Source organism: Astatotilapia calliptera, chromosome 20 (assembly GCF_900246225.1).
Source record: "Astatotilapia calliptera chromosome 20, fAstCal1.2, whole genome shotgun sequence".
NCBI lineage: Eukaryota > Metazoa > Chordata > Actinopteri > Cichliformes > Cichlidae > Astatotilapia > Astatotilapia calliptera.
The window spans coordinates 19,850,525-19,873,093 of record NC_039321.1 but is presented as its reverse complement, the minus strand read 5'-3'; the positions used below and the strand labels follow the sequence as shown (position 1 = coordinate 19,873,093).

Genomic DNA, 22,569 nt, shown 5'->3' with positions numbered 1-22,569 from the left:
CTTTATTAAAAAGTAAAGGATTCACAATCCAGAAAGTTTCATATCTGAGCCTCATACCTTGGCGGTTAATAATGTCGATAAGGATGTCAATGACGATAATTGTGCCAGTTCTGCCGATGCCTGCACTTTAACAAGAAGAAGTTTAAGGTTAAAACCATGTGTAGCTACAATACTTGAAGAAAAGCATCAGAATCCAGGTGAAAAACAGTTATGAGAATATTTGAGTACACAAGTATAAGCTGAGGTTTCACTTGTTTTTATTTCCATTTATTGCTTTAAGGGGAAAAAAAAAAATCAACAATTTTCATCAACAATCCCACCATTAATGTCTGCTGATGTAGACCGTGAAGGCAATGGACAATTGTGGTGCTTTCAAAGTAGTCAGCAGAAATCAGGCCCACTGTTTACAAATGCAGATAAGCTTAAAATGTGCTGACAAACTGCTGAATTGACTGCAAAACCAGAATATGGACTGTTGAGCTGCATGAAACCAAACCCTGCTCAAACTTGACTGGTAAACAGTGCTGAGACAACCAGAAGGCTTCTGCTATCTTGGTCCTTGCTTACAGACTGTGCATAAGCACATCTCTGTTTATAGAGGCGGATTTATCTGAAGCCAGCTGACCGCTGTGTTTAAGAGTCAGGTCAGTGTTGTCCTTGTGTTTACAGTACATGTTTGGATGGGTGTGTTAAGAGAAAGAATACCACACTAAAAAAACTGTTTAAAACATTTGGTATCAACATGTCTGCAAACGCAATAGACACAGTGTGTGTGCAAAACTGTACGTCTGAATTTTTAAAAAAAATGTTTTTTATGTTAATTAATTTGGGATATTTTTTTTTCAAGACATTGCATTTATCGCAACAATGTGTGTGTTGCTTGTTTTGATATATCCATTAAAAACAGATCAAACAGCTGCCTGTTCTCTACAGACTTTTAATAGTTAGGCCCTCAAAATTACCTATTATATTTAGTTATATTCAGCGAGATTAAGAGTGTGTGTGTTTAAACCTTCATTTCTGAACGAACACCGAGCTTGGGACTTAATCGGAGGTCGACATTGATTGTGGCCGACCACATTGTGGTCACACTATATCGGCCGAATTAAAATGAAAATTAAAACTGACAAGTTGTTAACCAAACTGGCGTTCTTAACTCCAGATTATAAACCTTAATCATAGCACACCCAAGTGGCCAACTGGAAAAAAAAAAAAAATTTAACAAATTCAGTTGGTGAAATTTAGGTGCTTACGATTAACCCTTACAACCACAGGAGCATTTTCAGCTGGGGCCAGCCTGATTGACATACATTGTGTAGATTTGCACTTTTAGCTCATTTCAAAGGGATTCTGCTGATCTGGTGGCTGGACAGACTGCTGAAGTCCAATGTTCTTCCTCATGTTCACAAAACCACTTTGAACTTGCTTTGTGACTAACTCTTTGTGACTATGAAAGTAAAATGAAACTTGTAAAAGGAAACAATAAATAAATATGTAAACACAAACACAGCCAGCTTTAGTTTCAACTATGAAACTATATTTAAACTATGACCAACTCACATTAAGAGGCCAAAAGTGTATATGCCACTATACCAAGTGCAGACTTTAACCAGCAGGTAGGGTTCCCAGGTTCTTGGTATTAATGTCAAAATTTGGCCACAACTCCAAATGGATATTCATCAAACAAGCTGGGGTTTTTTTTTGTTAAGTCTCAGATTTCAGTTCCTGGTTACAAGGAATTAAACCTGATGCTGAACTAAAGGTTTCTGATTCTGGGACACTTTCCAGTTGTAAGGAGCAGTCATCAATATTTTTATAGCCACTCTGAGTAAACTGTAGAAACCACCAGGAGTTCAGCACTTTCAAAAGTAGTCAAACCAGTTGCCCAGTACCGACAGTGCTATCACAGACAAGTCACTGAGATGCCAGTCGCACCATTTTGATATCAACAGACTTTCATCTTTCAGTACATCACTGGCTGATGGGATGCCTGCATATAAAAAAAAACAAAAAAAAAACAAACAACCACAACAGCAGATGCTTCTAACAAAGTGCTTTATGTATGTGTATGCAGAAGAACATAACTGTTATTGTCAGTGTGAGAAACCGATCTCTTTGTTGTTGTTTTTTTATAATCCCAACCCAGAATTAGTGAAGTTGCATGAGCATCCTATAATAAAATAGTCCATTTTCTTCCTTGTCATACCTGCAGTGGACGACAATTGGCCCAGTGTGTGGAATGGTGCTCTGGGTGCGGTTGACCTCCTCTAGGAACCAGAGGACGCCTCCAGGCTCGTTGGGCACTCCGTGGTCTGGCCAGCTCAGGTACTGATAGTGCCAGATGTACCTCACAGGCTCCTTCTATAAGTGACAAATATGATGAGGTGAAGTTACCAAAAAACGATTTAAAAACAAAAACAAACAAACAAACAAACAAAAAAAACAGAACTAGCTATCGGAAAATGAAAACCAAAGGATTCCTAGAACCTAAGACATTTCCTCTCCAAATCAGCCTGATGAGACTGTGTTAATGGAAACTCACAATCAAATAACATCATAATTCTCAATAAACCAAAGTGTTGTTTGTGTTGTCACACCTTATCTGAATAGCCTACGTCGTGCTTCTGATCACATTTCTTCTGAATAAAAACTGAACTGAAACATACAGACCTATTCTGGAAACTAACTGGAACTAGACTGAAATGAAAAGAAAAAACTCAAATCAAAATTTAACCCATTTAAAGAAGAACTGTAATAAAAGTTAACAGAGGATATTCCATCTCTGTTGCTATAGCCCACCTAACATCCAGACTGTGTGTGTGTGTGTCCAAATATCACCCCTGAAATATTCAGTGTTCCTCACTGATCAAAGCAACAGCCTCTAAGCTTTCATTAATAAACACAGAAAAAAGAAAAGCAGGCACTCTGAACTTTTTGCTTATTATTGTATACACGCGCCAAACGCAGCATTAAAGATTTATTTATTTATGCATTTAGCACAAGAAAACTGAGCATGAGCACTGGATTGTGGATCTGTGAATCCACAAGTGCAAGCTTATAGTGTACAAACACAAGCATGTGCATGTGTGGTGTGAGATAATTTGTCCTCAGGTCAGTGGGTCGGCTCAGACTGGGAATAGAGCGTTCCCTACCCGGTCCAGACGTGTCACCTCCAGCTTCCTCAGGATATGGTCTTGTGCTGGCCGCTCGTCCACATTCCTCACCAGCACTTTTCCAAACTCCTTAGTGGCATGAAGGTCTGGCCAGTAACGGAAACATTTGTTCTAAATCAGAGCAAAAAGTAGGATTTAGTTTTCCATCCAGCCTAAAAGGTGACTGTTTGGCAGCAAAGGGTAACATGGATGTAGTTCTTAATATTCAACTCAAAGCTTAGATATCTATGGTTTTAAGTCTGCGGAAAGTTTTAAACATAAGCACAAATCTTGCTGTAATTGTTTTTATTTTCTTGGTTTTAAATACGTCTGATGTATGAAAGGGTTTATAATGGTGCATGCAGCATCTATTTACATGATGTACTTGATGTGTAAAGTACACAAAAATAGAAGAGCAAGTCGTGCCTGTGTGTGTAGATCTATGAATATTTTAAAGCATGCAAAAATGCCCAAGTGCCTGCTGCATTAACGTCTTTTATCAGTCAAACTGATACTGAAAAGACAAAGTGTGCATTAAAAAAAATCAATAAATAATAAAATGAAAAATGCACTACAATGCTGGGAATGAAGCTTTTGATACTAAAAATTCCTGAAGCATGACCTTCCAACACTGTTTGATTTGCCCTCTCTAATGAAAAATACTGCTCTGACTGACGAGTATTAGACCATCGAAAGAACCCGCTCATCTCGAGCAGCTTTTCAATCAGCTTACATGTCATATCAGCCATCTTTCTCCCCTCCCCCCTAAACTTAACACACGCCATCATTGCTACTACATGACCGCACACCAATCTACAGCCATCTAATAATGCTTTACATCTGAAAAAGCTGAACAAAAATGAGTGAGAGCAAACCACCAGTATTTCATATAGGGCCATGCATAAAATGTGAGCATTTTAAATTAAATCAGAAATATGTTTTTATGTTGACAGTTTTTCTCTTCCATCCACTGAAACAGGATAAAGAAAAAAGATAACAGCAAAAGAAAAATTATATCAGGAAAAGTAAGACATTTCCATTACGTCCATTAGCTTTCCTTTAGGTATTTTGTACATGGAACTAGAGTTTCACTGCCCCACAGACCCTCTGCTAAAATATAAAGCTGCATATTTGGGGGACGCTTGCTGCAAACTGCTCACCCGTCCTCGTTCCATCTCCTTTGTGGTCATGACAATTACATGTGAATTCTCCTGATACACCATCTTCCAGAAGTCAACGACTGTGTTTTGTAGACACCCTTGGGTGGCAATGAAGACTTTCCCCTCCTCCACAAAACGTCCATCTTCATGCATACTCTATGGGTGTGAGCATGAATGATAATTATGCAGCTATGATCACATGAAGATGAGAACCTAGCATGCTACCAGATAAATGTTCTCAAAATCCCAGGAATACTCATTATTATTACTACTACTATATTTTTTTTATAATGCATTTGTTGATACACGTCTTATCTAATGCTGAACACACTCACTCTGATATAGTTGGCATTGATGTAGTCTGAACCAGGAACATCAGGATCCATTTCCCTGATTTCAACACGTGTCGTGTCGACTGAAAACACAAAGTAAAAACTATTAGTACACAACAAAAAGTCTACAGCTTTGTGAGACCACACTAGATTTTGTCCCCTCCCCAAACATAACATAAAGGCTGTGAGCCATCAAAGCAAAACTCTGCATGCTCTGCTTAGGCCTCTATGTTGTCTATTTGTGTCACTTTCCACAGGAAGTTGGAGAGGCAGGAAATGGCAGGCTGCTGTGTGACTCACAGGGGAGGATATTCTTGTATCTGTTTTTACTCTTGTTTTCTGGCTTTTGGCCTTCTTTCCGGGGATACAGCAGTTTACACTCCTGCTGCTGAAGTACCTGAAGATTGACAGCAAAACAAAGAGAAACACAGAGTTGGGGGAAGTTTCGAACAAAAGGAAATCCACAATAATGGAACTGAAATTTAAAGGAAGACAATTATATATGAGCTACTCTAGATTAAAGTTAACAGTGTAATGGGCTTTTACTACAGCAGGGGTCACTCTGGAGTGGAACAATAGGAAAACGGCAGCATTCACATTGCACAATGAAGAGGAAGCATTTCACCATACGAGTTGTTATTAACAGCACAGTTCTTTATTTATACTTCCTATTAAAATTCATTTTAGAGGCCGGCTCTGCTTTTGAAGAATAGATATGTCAAGCAATTATATCAATCTTTATTTCCTTTGCAATGATAATTAAAACCAGGTGTGCCATGAATTAGGGCTGCCACGATTAGTCGACTAGTCACGATTACGTCGACTATCAAAATCGTCGACGATTAATTTAATAGTCGACGCGTCGTTTGAAGCTTTGTAAGATCACAAAAGACGCAGGAATAAGTAGTAGGATTTAAGAGTGTAATAACGGCCTGAAACAGAAGATGGCAGCACTGCATGTACAAGGATGCCAGCTGCCGTTAAACCCTGAAGAAGAAGAAGCTGTGTCCCAGAATTCATAGCGCGGCCATGCTCAGTTTCCAACAATGGCGGCAGCTAGTTAGTTTTAATGTTACTCTTATTATTCATTCTGGGTCACAAAATAAACATTTTACACATTTTCAGGCGCGAATGTAACTGTGTAAACCTCAAATACGGCCTGATATCCATTTATGAGGACATTATACTACTACTGTTATGTGGCTCTGATTTTTCATAAAAACAAAAATCAGGTTTTTCTTTGTTTATACATTTATCGGGCCCCAATATGCCCAAATATCAAAGAGAAATTAAAAATGCATGCAGTGGAAGAGTTCGGGTCTTAGGAGGTTAAACATGATATATAAGTCACTTAGAAAACTTAAAAATGTTATTGTTTGGCTTTTTTCAGTATTTTATTTGTTCCTGAGTAAATCGGTTTGGCTGAGATTAAAGTTATAGTTTTTACACAGCTGAATAAACGTCAAGCAGACAACTGATTATCAGAAGTGTGAGATGCTCGAGAATATACTCCAGTGTCCTGTTATATTTTAGATAGCAAGGAGCAGACGGCTGAGTTTATTAAACTTCACCGAAACAATCTGCAAATTTCATTAAAATTTAATAAACTATTATCTTGTCTTTATTTTTAGTTAGCACATACCTTAAACACTTAAAGCTGTAAGCTAATGATAGTTATATAAGAGCAGATGCTGCTGGTGCAATAAGCTGTACGTTTTACGTTCAATGGATGTTTGAAATGATTAGTCGACTAATCGCAAAAATAATCGGTGACTAGTCGACTATCAAAATAATAGTTTGTGGCAGCCCTACCATGAATACAAATCCAGGTAGACTAGTTATTATTCTTGCATCGTTTTCCTAATTTCCTTATCCAAATAACCTACACACCAAAAACCTATTTAATTCACTGGGAAGCCGAGTCTCACCACAAGCAGTTGACCAATAACGAGACAAACCTGCACGAGCACTGGGCTTATAAATATGAGATAACTAGCTACTGCACCCCGACGTAATAGAAATGGTTCACATTATTGAATTGTCAGTTGCATGAAAACGACATAACAAGAAGATGAATGCATGCCACAAGATAAGCTAAGCTTCAGCCAGTTTCATTACTCAAAGTTTAAGACAGCTGAAATACATTTAGACTTCCCATGACAGACAAAGAAATGAATAACTAAGGAAAAATAAGACCCACAGCTGTAAGTCTGCACAAATAAATGACAGATGAAAATCAACAACAAGCAGCCAAATGGGTACCATTTTTTTTATGTATTTTATATAGTATGAGTAACATGTCACATATATGAAATATGAATTAAAAAAAATGAGGCTTCTTTCTTAAAACATACTGCAGTGGTTAAAAGCTGGACTCACAGGCTACAGATGGCACTCAATACGATAACATGAATCAGTTCCCCCAGTTATGTCAAGCCTATATGACTCAGCTCATCAGGTTATTAAATTGATTTTAATAGGATAGAGGATATAAATTGAATGAGTGACTCTGGTAGTGAAAGTTTAAATGGTACAGACCTCGAATTCCTCCCAGAATCCTTGTTTGGGTTTCTCAGAATTGTCTGCTACTTTGTTGAGCTCTCGTACCCGGTTTTCAATGTTGGCAGCATTTATCCTCGTGGCATTAAAAGGCTGTCATTGCCGGGTTGGGACAAGATGATTAAAGATTTGATCAGTTAACAGACCAGAAAAAAAAAAAGAAAGCTATTTTGACACAAGAAACCTTTTCACATCAACCTTAAAATTTGAACCCAACTAATGCCTTTAAAGCCTGGATGCTTTCATTTGTTCAAATGCTCCCATACCTGTTTGAGGTGTACTACAATGCCACTTTTTTCCACCATGGGGTTCTTTTTATAGTGCTCCACCAGGTCAGCCAGGGTGTCAAACCTCTCACCACCACCCACGTCGTACTTGCCGTCCTGCTGAAAACAAAAGTCGATAATTCAACAACTTCACAGCTGGCCCGAGGAGTTCTTTGAAAAAATAAATAAATCATGACCTACTTAAAAATACAAACTGCCCAGGTTAAACTAGGATGAGTAGGCATTGTAAGCCACCAATCTGAAGCCACAAACATTACCCAACATCCTCCTTACAAGATTCAGTAGATCTTAGCGGGCCTGGAATTAAATATCTGACCTGGTAGTGTATCATCACATGGGTGACCTTGGTCTTGCGATCCACATTGTCATGTTTCTCCTCATTAGTGAGAACAGAGAGGACAAAGTCTCCCGGTTTACTCTGGCTCTCCCGTACCAGAAAGCTGCCGGCTTTGCCTTTTTCCGTGAGCAGTTTTTCTGCGTCTCGACCTGAGAGGTGCCCGTGGTACCACCTGGAGAAGAGTGGGAGAACTTGAGTCTGGAAACAATGATCAGTGGCAGACTGAAAACTTAAAAGATGGCGTTATGTGAAATATGAGGCTTTCTCAAAAGTAAACCCTAGAACACCACGAGAACCAGAAATCCTGACCATGTGTTTGACTGCCAGGTTTTCATGGTACTAGACCATTATTACTGCATTTATAACTACCATTCACATGTTTTCATTTAATTCAAACAAAACGAATTACTCTCCTTTTGCTATTACTATTATTAATTTATCTTTATTTTTTTAACTACTGCGCCTAAATTCTGCCCATTTTGGATATTTTCGGTGAATATCTGAAATTAATTGTGTGGACATCACACAATAAATACAAAGTTGAGGATGTTGAGACCTTTTCAAGAACACAATGCATATTAATATTTTTGAGTTTTGGGGGGTTTGAAACATTCGTCAGGCTTTGTTTACCATCATTTTCTCCAATTAGTATAGAGACTTTAAAAGCAGTCTTTGGGTGAATGTTGTAAGGCAGAACAAGTCAAGGAAAAAAAAAAAAAAAAACCCAAAAACTTGACCAACTGAGTGGGAGGACTAGTAATACGCTTCCTGTTTCAAAGGAAAAGTTCCATATTGTACCTTTGAGGCTTTAACATAATGCATGTCTATACATGTATAGTGAGCGTAGACTCCTACTCAGGCGTGAGAGTGTCTCTTATATGACTGCCGCCTCACTCACTTACTGATGTTAAGATGAAAAACTTGCATGTCTGCATTTTTTTTTTCCCTGTGGTGAGCGAGAACACGCCGGAAGCTCTGACAAGAGATGCATGTAGAATGGAAAAAAACCACATAAACCAAAACCATACATCACAAGTCGTTCTAAAACCTAAAAAAGAAACTAGATATACATATTGCAATGTGCAGATGTGCTGAAAAAGGAGAGTAAATAGCCCCGCTCAGCACAAAACTGTATTAGATTATCATTTTTGTGCAAATTATTACAGAAATATGACCACCTAGCTTTCTAAAAAGCTTCCCATAAGTGTGTGAGTGCATGCATGGATTCCTAGCATTAATACAACAGATGCAGAGGTCTCCTGTTTCAAAGGAGGTGTGTAGGTGTGACGAAGTGCAAAGCTGCATCCAACCTGTGTACACGCTCTGAAGGATGTGTATATCTGGTGAGTATCAACAAAAAAAAACAAAAAACGAAACAAACAGCAGTATCGCCCACTTAGTTTGTTCAAAGATTTGTAACATTTAAACATGTGACTGTGAAGTGCAATTGCATAATGTTGGGGTGTGTGCAGAGTAGTGCATTAGCTCGACGTATTGCATGTGTAAACATGTTTATACACTTTTGTGTACATAATGAGTTAATGGCCGATTTGAGCCCAAATTATAATTGACATCATTATAACGAGTCACTTAATGTCACCTGATATTTGCCATGTTGTTTTTTTTGTTTGTTTTAAAAATATATATTTAGTACCCTGTTTGAGACTCTGTTTTTGCTTTGCAATAATTTATTGCCACATATATTAGCAATTAATGAAAAACACATCCTTGTAGCAATGAATGAAAGGGGTTGTTTTGAAGCCATAATATCTGAATTTAGTTACGACTACATTTCATATATTTACAATATACTAATCTTTTAACATCTTATCAAGCTAAATATTTAATCTTTTTATTTCTACTCATTCACAGTGTGGTACTCATTCATTGTACCACACTGCCAGCTTTCTTATCCAACTTGTAAATCTTACACTGAAAAGTAGATCTCAAAAACATAATACTTAACAAATAATATAACAATGCTCCTGACTCTAAAAGATTGTTTTGCCCACAGTGTTTTTTCCCCCCCTACAGACTGACATAGACCTCTACCACTGCACTGGTGGTTCTCAGGTGGTTTAACTGCTTCTCCTGACAGGATGAGATGCAGTAGTGTAACACCCTGAAGCAATAACAGTAAGAGTTAACCGTTTGTGGCCAGGAATATAGTTATAAGTCTTAATAAAAGTAATCAGGCTGACCTCAGAAGTTTCTCTCTCTTCTCTCACAGTGTTAGCTCTGTACAAATATTATTTATCTGCATGTGTGGGCATTCTACATGTACAATGACAATAAAGGGCTATTTCATTCTTTTTTGGCACTGGCACCTCTCAGATGTGGGGTCCTTGCAGTTGAGCGGATATTTAAGCTCAATGACGTCACCATTCCTCTCGCGCAGGAGGTCCTGTTGTTCAGTGTAATACTGCACCAGCTCGGCCAGTGTGGCGAACTTCTCGCCTCCATACAGGTCATAGTAGTCACCAGTGTTCTGGATCTTAATGTGGGTCACCTCATCCTTACGCCTGACGGGAGAAAAAAAAAAAAAAAAAAGAAAAGAAAAGAAAAAGAGGAAATTCAGTCAATTATCATTTATTTATCATGACTGTAAACAGCAGTAGACTCACTCCAAAGTAGTATTTTTTTCTCTGTGGAATTTTCCCTTTCACTGGTTCCCCTGCAGACATGTAGGCACCAAACACATAAACAGCCACCTACACAAATACAGAGTATATGCTCATCGGGAAAAGGACGGTCAGAGGAGGATGAGGGAAGAAAGGAAGAAGAAGAAGAAAAAAAACAAACAAAAAAAAAAAACCCTCCCCCAAGCATTAATGCATATAAATTATAAATCGTCCAGCTTATCAAGTAAGCCGTTCCTATTTTAAGATCTAAAGAGTGCAATCATTTCACCTGTCTCCTTTATTTTCCTGCACTTATCTACCAATTGTATCACTTACCAAACTGGGGCTTTTTCAAACTTAAACACGTTGTTTTATATAGCAAAAGCTTTTAAATGACAAATATACAATTCAATAAGCAGTTTTGATAAGCCATGTCAAGATAATTAAGACTAGGAACACCACAAAACTGCAAATAACTGATGCATTTAATCTCAAATCAAACATTTTTGACTTATCTTCTCAGCAAGCATGATTTTTTTTTTTTTTTAGTTAAATCCTGTAGTTTTCATATCCATTTGGAGGAAGGCTGTACTGTGATTGCAGGAACGAAACACATGCAGCTGGCAAGTTTAAAGGCTGATAAGCCACAAAACATTTGGTACCACTTTGCATATTCAAAGTCCTCTGGCTGGTTTGAATAGGTACATATGAATGTGAATGCACACTGACTCACACAGACACATATGCTGTACTGATCTATAATACATCTTCCTGAAAGCAAGTGAAGAAGAAATTTAAAAAAAAAACAAAAAAAAAAAAAAACACCTCAGCTGATAAATGTACTTTGTAGATGGCAAATGGTAAAGCAGATTTACATAGCAGTGATTCAGTCCAACAGTTTTTCCCAAGAGAGAAACAAAACATTTTGTAAACATATTAAGTAGGACAACACACACACATGCACGCACACACACACACACGCTCACAACGCCCCCCCCCCCCCCACCAGATTTAGGGACCACAGGGGAGTTAGTCAGGCAGTACAGACCATCTATCTAATCTGCAGGTCGAGATGCAGCAGTCTCTTCTCTCTTTCAAAATGATTATCAGTTAATGGTCATATCAAATAGCACAAAGCCCATTTCCCTCCATCACTTTTTTGTTGTGCTAATGAATTTTACATTCCTTTTTTCTTTCTTTCCATCCTCCCACTCAACATATCATTAATCCTATCCTCCATTCTTGTATTTATCTGTCCCATAATCTATCCTTCCCTCCACTCCCCTCTCTCAGTGTGTCCTGGTAATTGCTTCATGGCTCTATTAGTGGCTGTTGGCAGGATGCCACAGGTCTATAGCTGCGTTACAGGCCCCTCCTCAACTCTCCGGCCAAAGCCTCCTGTTCTCTAAGAGTTTAACACCATTAACTCTGTAATGAGGCAAACGCATCCTAACACATTTTCATTCTCTTCTCTCAAAATCTGACATTGTTTAAGAAATCCATATAAGTCATAAATGCTTTGGTCATTTCAGTGATCAGGACAGAATTTGTTTTGTTTCTGGATCACTCCAGTCTGTTCCAGTACACATTAACCAACACTGTCACCATTCTGACAGGAGTACATGCATAATTACAGTTGCTGGCATTCACAACCATAACATTTATTGCCATTAAGTAGTAACTCTGAACACCTGACAAATACAGCATGAATTATTAGGTACATCAGCAAATGTGCAAATTATGTCAGGTCGCATCCTGATGCAGAAGAACAAATAAGAAATTTGATTAAAACTTCCAAAACGCATCGGATGGTTAACGATCCAGCAGTAGAAGACAGCAGTTACGTGCAAAGCTAGCAAGCTGGTGCCCATATCCTCAACGCATCATGCACAGCTACTCTAAAGACAGTCTCCTACTGCTGCTGAACACATACGATCCCCTCCAACAACTGAAAACTGTTTTTAATCTTCATTTTATCAGGTTCATTTACATGTAAAGAAATGAAATGATTATTTATTTTAAAAATATTTAAAAACAAAAACAAGCATGCAGGAAAATCAAAATGAAAAGTCAAGGAGAATTAAACCAACTAAATGTTTATTATCCAATTTAAATGCTAAATCAGTGTGTCCAACAACATGTCCTACCTGTGACCTGGAAATGCATCTTACTGAACAATCCATTTGATACATCACAGGTGATGTATACAAGAGGTGTGACAGATGGACTCTAAATAGAAAAGGATTGCTCAGTAAAGGCTGTATTAGCCATTTAAAATGATCCGCTGCGATTTTAATGCCTGTACGTTTCAGCGTTATGGTAAAAATGGTAAAAGATTCAATGCCAGCAGAGTCTCACAGTGTGTTGCACTTCAAATTTAACAAAGTAAATGTATCATCAACACTGTTAAGCTTATGTGACAGATCATGAAATCCAGCAGCAAGTTGCAACAAAACAATGGAAGGTTGAAGTAGCCATGTCACATGACTCAAAGCAACGTCAGTTAAAAAGAACAGATCAGAAGCATCGATTTCTCATCGTGTTAAATGCTCTGCTCCTGCTTTCTCGTGTCTCGGATGGAAGGTGAGGAGAGCAATGCAAAAATGCAAAGAGAGGATAGCATACATGGGAGTACACTAATGCACCTCAATTTCAATGAGTGATTTTTGCTGTTTTTTTCCCACTGACCTAATAACCTAACATCAAATATAAAACGGGCAGTAACACAACTCATTTTGTTTATTTGTTTTGTTTTTTAAGCTCAGAGTGAAAACTAAACTAGGAAAGAAGGATTAAAAACATTTGTAACAACAACAAAAACAACGCTATGCATGATCCAAGCTCCTGAGCAGCAAACATTACTGACCAATTTACCAAATTATCCCAAAAATACAGAATATTTAGCTTTTAGTCAGATGACAAAATACATAACCTTTACAATCTTTAACTCACCGACTCAGCATATATACACACACACATAGTGAGTCACAGTAAAATTTAGTAAGTTTGATTTAAAGCTTGATTAAAATTGCATTTAAGCTGCACCAGAATCCCCTTTTGCTGAAAACACAGAGAGCATGCAACATGACAGTGCCCTTGATTATGCTATGCGCCGGTTTACATGGAGGGAACCCAAGTGAAAGCACAAAGACACATGATTTGCACTTCCTCTACATCTGATCACCACATTGTTAAACTGCAGCTTATTAACAACCAGAGCTGCTACCAGATCACAATACTGCACATGTGCAGTATTAGTCTCCATATTCTAGCCACACCACTGCATAAAAGTGAAGGGTTGTTTGTTTGTTTTTTAAATATAAATAATATATAAATCAGTTTTTCTAAACTAATACACTGACAAGATGAAGTCCACAAAACACAGACAACTGAGAAATGGACTACTTAAAAACCACATACTTATCCATCTGCAAAGCCTAGGACATAAATTATTGCTTGTTTGCCCTAAAGCTATTCCAAGCAATATTTTTGCACTAATAGATCCTGACACTTCTGAGAAATCTCTTTTAAAGTACACTTATCAACCTGAAGTTGATACAGTTTTGGCCTCTACTTCAGTTCCTCTTTATGTGTTTTTCAGTACAACTACACCCTATTAACCGGACTTCTAAAAGAAAAAAAAAAGGGAAAAAAAAAGACAAAAACAAATATGTCCCAAAAAGAATTTCAGTATTTAAGCATCTTCTACATCTCGAGACTGTCCCAACAGAGAAAAAACAAAACAAAACAAAACCCACCATAGCAGAGTGACTTGTAACAACTGAGAAACCTGCCTGTCAGCCTACATTTTCATAAGCAGGAAAAGGTATCCAAGCTCAAAGACAACCTCTAATATTTGAGCATATGGACAACAATCATTTCTACTACTGGCAGTTCATAACAGCTATCGCTGGACTAAACAATAGCTGTACTTCCACTGCAATTAGGAAGGTGAAGTCTAAACACGAGCTGAGGAAGTAAGCATCAATAATTCATGAGTAGACAGCATCCTTATGGTATTGTATATGGAAATGCTAAAAACGGCTCCGACAGCAGTCTCGGCTGTCGCGTCACTCTCTGTGCTGACCTGCATGTCTTTTTCAAACTTTTAAGTCTCCAATATTAACGGAGGGTGTTAAACCAGGCAATCTCATGAAGTGAGAAAGAACATTAGTACAGAGACCTGCTGAAAAGATCGTTTTCCCCATGCTGACTAAATATAGTGTGAATATTTTTCTTCTGCAAATGCAGTTAAAATTCACAGATTGGTATCCACAACAATAAATGGTGAAATGCTACTTGAACTTGACTATAAATAGCATGGATGCAGTGGAAACACATCTGAGTAAACCCAGGCTAGAATTACATAACACAGAGGCTTGAAGAAAATCCAGTCGCTCTCTGTGGTAATCTGCCCTGCAAAAATTCTCTCTTAAGATTGCCCTTAAAATTTCTCCTTGAGTTCTTTAGAGGCTATAAAGAGCATGAAAAATGATGGAGAAAACTTGACCAGACTTTTCTCCTTATAAAGTTTGCCTCGTATATAAATTAAGGCCAAACTTTTTCCATCGCAAACTTTCCCCATCTTTGAATTTTCTGAAACTCTGAGCTGATTACATTTTCAAAACCCTCAAAGAGCTCTTATTAGCGTTTTAGACTTCAGAGAAGCGGCTATGTCCGACCCCCTCCTTCTTATGTTCACCTCGTGGAACAGAGTAGATGGGAGAAAGGGGAGAAACGAGGAGATGATGTTCGGAGGGAAAGATAAGCAGGGAGGGAGGGATGGACCTCAATATTCATATAGTTATAGATGCCAAGACTGACTATTACGATAATCAGACATGAGCCATTATGGCCTTTCCAGGCAGCTACATTTGGTTCTCTCTGGGGTTTTTTGTGCGATTCATCTAAAAATTAGCACAAGCTTGCACAGTCATATTTTTGTAATAAACACAAAATAAACCTTTATTCCCATTTCTAATATTTTCTGCATTACTTAAAAATGTTTTTATGTTTTAGATGAACTTCAAGTGAAACAATTAACTCAATTTCATACTTTGTTTTGTGTATTGCATTCAACATATAGTATAGTGAGATCAGTAGGTGGCAAACAAGCAGCTTTTTTTTTTCTTTTTTAAATTGTCAAGTGTTTTTATTGTGAAGTTACACAGACTCTTCCTTGCCCTTAGTTCAAAGTGACCTACCTTCCGTAGCAGGTGGTGAGTCTCTGCAGCTTGGCCACTTGACCTCTTTGTGCATACATCTGTGTTTAAGTCTGTCAAGATCACAAGCTGCGGCTACAACTTACTCCACCGACCTTCCTGTGTGTGACATTTACTACAACCTCACCGCAAACACAAACCACAGGCAGCGAAGGTCAAAGCCTTAATAGGCCCCTCACTCTTTAACATCTTTTAAAAGCCACTGCCTGTCTAACTACCCCGTTTCCCTTTCATCTGTTTTTCTACATTTCATTCTCCCTCTTACTCGCTCACACACTCTCCCTTGCCTAATGTCACTGCCAGCTACAGTCACAGTAACAAATGCGTCTGGGCTTTCTTCCAAGAGCTTGGCCGACTGATCCATCTCTTAAAAGCTTCCGTTGCCAAGGAAGAGCCACTCTTCAAACTCTCTCTTCTTCTGTCTCAGTTTGTTTCCTGCTCTCCGTAATCACCACAGCATGTAGTGCACAGTTTATTTACCAGAAACTCCACACCACACATACTACACACAGTGGTTCTTAAAGAGATTAAGAGAAATAAGGCGTGAGTGACAAGTTTGAGTGAACACTTTTCTGTGCTTGTCTAACTCACTTTAATTTAAGCCTGCTGTCCAAAATTAAGATTTTCTGGTTGTGTAGTGTCAAAATTGACAAAAATCACACCATGGAAAGTGTTATCCAACATGTTCTTAGAAACACTTGCGCAAAACAACTCCCGTTTGATACAATTTCTCTACCCACAGGCGAAATGTGGAGTCACTTGCTGAGACACCAGTTTCTGAGACTCTTCTCAGAAAAGCCTCGTCTCTCCTGAGAATTTAACATCCTACATTTTTCAGACCAGTGCAGTGTTACGTCTTATTCTCAGGCTGAAAACTGACCAGTACAATTCTCGCTGAACCGAGCACCTTACCTTTGCACTCCTGAGGTTTGTTTGTGTAATTTTTGATCATGTAGTCACACAGGCTTAGTTATTTTTAGACATGGCTAGATTGCCTTTAAATCACTGTGCATTTCCTCACTAGCCCCTGTCAAACACCATAATCAGTGTTTTCCATAGATAATCACTTGCCTCTCTAATCAACCAAGTACCTTGTCCATATGACAGGAGACCCATGCATTTGAGGATTTAACTTGGTACTGTTGAGAACACTGAGGTTAAGTGGGGAGCACAGATACGTTTACCTGACAGAGAGGGTAAAATCCCCCGGGTTGCTCTTGCTCGGCCGGGCCAGAAAACTGCCGTGGACTCCCCGGGTCAACAGGAGCTGCTCTGCCTCGATTCCGGTAATGTTGGGGTGAAACCACCTAAATATTTGTGCACAAAGAAATGGCAAAAAACAAAAGACTAATCAGTGCATATATAACTGCCATACATATTCGAGTATTTTACATCAAAAACGTTGATGGACTTGCAGTGCTTTACCTCCATTGGTGTACAGACCTGTTATATAGAGTGGTCAAAATGGATGTACTGTAAAACTGGCTTTTGCCTACAACAGTTTATACAACACTGTACAAAAACTCTATTGATTAATTCAGCTATGTTTTATATGACTGCTTTCTGCTATCATGACACTGGTGGACTAGCATACAGTGTGCCTTATTTAAAAAGTACACGTTCTTCCTTGATGAGTCAATGAATACATACAAACTGTATGTCCTGTTCTGGTTTGAAAAGGAAGGACACCAAAGTTTACAGTTCTGCAAAGCCAAAGCTAATAATTGCATGTTACTTCCTCTCTTGCCAAACATGACAGGCAAATATTTATCCCGACCATTTCTCAGGTACAGTTAGAAGAAAAATGATCTTGAACACTTTGGGTTCACCATGATTGCAGAATTGATTTCTAACAGGAATACAACATGTAGTGTGGGCTTCACCTTAGGTGGCAATATGGAAATAGTTTGGCTGAACACAAATATACATTTCATGCTTCTTGAACTCACAGTGTAATCAGTCAGTGAGCACACTGGAAAAAAGTAAACTCTTGAATTTAGTGACTCGTAAAACCCCCACTAATAACAACCACCACCATCAGATGTTTCCTGTTGTTGCTTTTGAAACCATTTCTGGAATATTTTTGATTAAACATGTTTCTTCAGCTTATGTCACAACATGTGAACTGGGTTATGTTCAAGCTTAAGAGTACAAACATTTTCTTCTTTTATAACCAATGTGTACTTGGGGGGGGAAAAAAAGAAAAGAAAAGAAAAAGATCTTTTACGGTTTAATTACTAGTTCTGTTGCTGATTACAAGGCCCTGAAGTATCCTCAAAGCATGATGCTTCCTCCATCATGCTTTGCATTTAAGATGAGATTTAAGTGTTAATGTGTAGCATAACTTCAACTCTCTCATCTGTTCATGGAACACATCCAAGAAAGGTATGAAATAATTCAGTTTATTTCTAGAGGTGTGATTTCCTTTGTAGGTTTTGTCTATCAAACATTTCTTATTCTGATATCGTACTGAATATTCTCCACTTGTAGACAGTTTGCCTTTTTCTTAGTGATTAATACGTCGGTTGTTAGAAATGCATTTGCAGCCTTTTGCAGTTGTGCATTTCAATAACGCTTCATCTAATACCTCTGAAAGTTGTGATCGATGCACCAAACCTTTTTGTTAAGGAAAGCAGACTTTATAAACAAATGAAAAATACAACTCCTTGTGTGTCATTAGTATTTAAGAGGCAGTGAGAAGGTAGTGCCGTAATGTCCCAGTGAATGGCTGTATATCAGCTGTGTGGATTTAGAGCCCATGTTTAAGCAGGGATCATTGGGTTAAACCTCCCCAACTAATGTGTGCCATTGCCGGCTAATCCAACGCACCACTAGCCATCCAGGACTGCATTATTGTATCAAAGTACAGAGAGCTGACAAAACTGACATGAAATAGAATAAATAAACAGTACTTTGTGGTCCATCATGGGTGACACAAAAAATTGCAGTGGTTCAGTGACATAATCGCTTTTATAAACAGGCTCCAAAAACCGTGCCATTTTCAGAAATGTCAACACATTTGGCAAGAGCGTAAAAGCTCTCCAAACTTCACTGATAACAACGTCATTCTCTTCCTATAATACATGAAATTCATTTCTCAGCCCACAAACTACTAATACATGATCAGAGGTTGAGCAACGAAAACTGGCACACAGGTACAATCTCATCTGGATTAGATATTAAAAAAAAAAACTTTCCAAAATGAGTATGAATCCTAAAATAAAAAGGCATTTCACAAAAGTGTCACATGACTTCAGGTAGCCAAGATTTTGAAAATTATTGAAAAATGGTGATATCTATCACACGTCTTTGTCAATATATATTAATCTCTGCACTGTAGTTCAAGTCCCAGCAGACAATCTTTCAGTGCTATATAGTCAAAGGAGACATTCAGGAGTCAAGTCCTCCAAGAGAAACAACAGTGTCAAAACAGAGACCTCGTTACTTACAATAAAGTGAAACTGATTTATACACATGAATAAATTACCATTATTGTGCACATGATCTAGCACTTGGCAACAGTATAACCAAGACTTCCGGGCACGACACCAAAGGTTGTATATTAATACTTTGAAAACCAAGTGCTCTTCACTCCCACTGCACACAGAGAATATGAATTGGACAATCATTTAACTGCATTATTCCTGAGAAGATAATATCTGAAAGCTTTAACAGCGGGCGAGCATTTAGGCGTTGCCGTTTTTGTACACTGTATGACACAAACTCATGACAGTAGGATAAAAATAAAACTCATGTGTCAGCTCAGCAGATCTTGTGTCACCTGAGAGCGGCAAATACACATGAGAATACTTTTGTGGTCACTGCTATTGCAGGGTCTGAATCTCAGCTCGAGTTATGCGACACAGTGCTTTCTATTAATTTCCTTAATAACTTGAAACCACGGTAACGAGGATAGGTAAGCCTGCTCTTGGGGCTTTAGGCTTTACTAACTTGAGGAGAAAAAAAGTATCAAATTTAATACATTTTAAAAGGATGAAATTCCTTTTATACACAGTCTTAGATATTGATTTTTATTTAAGTCACGAAGTGAAACTGACAGCATCTACACCACAGAGTAGCCTGACCTGCTTTGACAGTGGAGAAACATGAGAAGAGTGTGGGAGAGACAGGTGGGGTGAGAAGCAGACAATACAGGTGCAGGGGTAATGATGCCAAATGTAAGGGCGTGATAAATGACAGAAACTAACAACCTTGTTGTTGTTGTTATTCTTGTGTATGTTGGGCGGGGTCTTCAATGTAAACAGACCAGTATGACATAAAAACCTAAAATTTATGAATTCATGTGAACAGAGACTCATGTCCAGTGAAAATGAGACCCTCAGCCAAGACCTGAACCTGACCACTTGCAGCTAACAGACCACACCAGCCATCTGACAGACATCTGACCCAGACTAAACCTGGCCTCCCTCTTTAACTTTACCAGGGGGCAAAGCAGCACTACAACACGTTCATGCTAGCAGACAGATCATAGGGGAGACTTTACAACTAACTTGGAAATGTTTACATGAGGATTTGTCATAAATACGTACAAGAGTAGAGGGTGAACTGGACAAGGCATTCCTTGTAGCATTAAATATCTCTGCAAGCCTATTGGGGATATTAAACATGGACAGACAGGAAATGACTCAAGGGCAGTGGGAGACTGATAAAAGTAATATCTGAAATACTTAACGTAGCACATTCATCTGGCCGAGTATGTTGTCTCCAGATAGCAAAAAAATAAATAAATATATTATAAACAGGAAAACTGTTACGGGCAACACAATAATGATATTCCCTTTTAAATATAATCAAACTTTCAGGCTAAAAGAGCCTATCTAGCCTATTTCATTTTTGCCTTCCTCCATACATGTTTGTCATGTACTGTTCAATTCAACAAAAAGTTGTTAGAACAAAACCTCAAAAAGACGGCCTAATTAACCAAGTTCTTTAATGTTTTTGGTACTGATGATAAAACACAGCACTGAACTGTTATGGTTGAAATTAGTCCAATAGATTCTTTTTTAAACTTTTTAAAACTTTAAATATATAAATAACAATATAAAAACTAACTATATTTCTGTGAATTATTTAGGCAACTATAGTAAACATACTTTCAGAATCAAAGCAATGACCCATTTATATGGATTAAATGTTGCACGCAGGAAAGACAGCTAAGGTTAAGACAGCACCCAGTCTTGAGATTGATCGACTCTTCCCAGCATCTTTGAGAACGCGTCAGGGGACCTCACTACACATATAGTATTTTTCACACAAATATTACTTGGGAAGGCTGTGCAAGTATGTATGGTGACTTATTTTAGGATTTTATTATTTTTATTTCTTTGGCCATCTAAGAATACAATGGATAATTCCCCCCACCCCCACTCTTGTTTTGAATATTCAGCTGCCCCTCTAGTGAGTCTCTCATCCTACTGTTAGTCTCCAGCTTCACCATACTGAACTACAGCTGGTGACAACAGCCTTTATACTTCCCTGGGGATCCGCTTAGAGAGCAATGCTAACCAGCAACTGCAGCAGGCTGAGAATTGGTTTATATATTGCTACAGAGACTGTAGAGCAGAACAAGAACGACAGTGGCCAGCTGGAGTCCAAGTTGCTGGAGCTGGAGGCCGTCAAATGTAATGTAAGGTAATGTAAAGTAAATGTAAGTGTGACTCACTTGACAGCTAAATATTTTTAATAATAACTTCAGAAAGTGCAGGAGTACATTTTTCATCTGTAATTCAAGCTTTCATTATTTTGTTACAAATTAGATTCCTTTAAAAAAAAATTTTAAAAAGCCTGTGGTTTTTGAGTGCGCTGGTAATTTTCCTTTTGCCATGAGAGTAAATTATTTGTAAGAGCATTTAACCAAACATTTTTGTATCATATCATGTTACTTATTTAGGGATGGGAATAGTTACAAGCAGAGCCGGCCAGTGCCTTTAGGTTACTAGAACGAGGAGCCAATAACAGATCATGGGTGGTGGACAGATTTGTGGTATTGTTTTTAATCCTATGCAGATTTATACTGAAAATAAAATCAGTGGGACACAAGTACCTTATGTCATTAATCCATTTCTAATCCATCAGAGCATGTCTGCAACTCCACAAGTTATCACAACAATAGAAATGGGCTGGACCAAATATCGCTGACAACAGAAGCAATTACAGCAGACTGTTCACTGTGCCAGGTTTACAGAGGCAAGAGTGCACCTCCCCCTCTGTGCTAATACAAAAAACCCCCAAAAACAATACAAAAACCCAAGACACAAACAATTCAACAACATTTGTAACAACTAGAGTGTACTTCTAACCTCTTAACTTCACATTGACACATTGCATCAGTTATGTCAAGGCAATATTGCATTTGTATGCACACATTAAAAAAAAAAAAAAGTTATTAACTGCCAGGTCTCCACATGCTTTCAAGTTTCCATGTTATACTTAAATTCTTTCTTCAATGCATTTAATTAATAAAAACTATAGATATAAAGGCATTATTAAAAGGAAGAGGATGTGCTAAAGCAGGGTTAGGGACATTCCTATTGAAAACAAAAAATAAATAATACAAGACAAGCTGAATGGGATCATTTCTGCCCTACCTCACCATTGTGGTCGAAGCTTGCCACAGCCCCTTGCTTCAGCAGCCTCAGAGCTTAGTAATCCAGCACTGGGCACTGTTACACAAGGGAGGGTGGGAGGGAGAGAAGGAGATATAGAGACGAAAGCGGGAAGGGTGTAAAAAAGTGTTAAAAGTGTTACTGGGTTAGACTGAGTGAGACAGAGATGACAGAAGTGGAGGGGGTGCTTTGTAAGAGTGTGTGAGAGAGAGAGTGAGAGAGATAATGTGCAAGAGGAAGAGTAGACAAGGGGGAGGGGGGCTTTAATCTGGG

At 38.3% G+C, this 22,569-nt stretch overlaps 1 protein-coding gene across 3 annotated transcripts in view; it reads right to left on the bottom strand.

Annotated features, from left to right (window-relative positions):
* Positions 1-22,569, bottom strand: part of ptpn11b (protein tyrosine phosphatase non-receptor type 11b) — a 34,687-nt gene that overhangs the window by 4,159 nt on the left and 7,959 nt on the right. The window contains exons 1-12 of one of the 3 annotated variants that reach the window (XM_026153213.1): positions 22,279-22,340; positions 16,855-16,977; positions 10,155-10,349; positions 7,807-7,999; positions 7,470-7,589; positions 7,183-7,296; positions 4,945-5,041; positions 4,648-4,727; positions 4,313-4,468; positions 3,153-3,284; positions 2,207-2,361; positions 58-125 (exon numbers count right to left, since the gene is read on the bottom strand). In XM_026153213.1, the coding sequence (XP_026008998.1) occupies positions 58-125; positions 2,207-2,361; positions 3,153-3,284; positions 4,313-4,468; positions 4,648-4,727; positions 4,945-5,041; positions 7,183-7,296; positions 7,470-7,589; positions 7,807-7,999; positions 10,155-10,349; positions 16,855-16,977; positions 22,279-22,286 (1,441 nt within the window). In that variant the 5' untranslated portion in view covers positions 22,287-22,340. Of the gene's footprint in view, positions 1-57; positions 126-2,206; positions 2,362-3,152; positions 3,285-4,312; positions 4,469-4,647; positions 4,728-4,944; positions 5,042-7,182; positions 7,297-7,469; positions 7,590-7,806; positions 8,000-10,154; positions 10,350-16,854; positions 16,978-22,278; positions 22,341-22,569 lie in introns of those variants that run through there. The other 2 variants (XM_026153211.1, XM_026153212.1) reach the window with 2 other exon arrangements.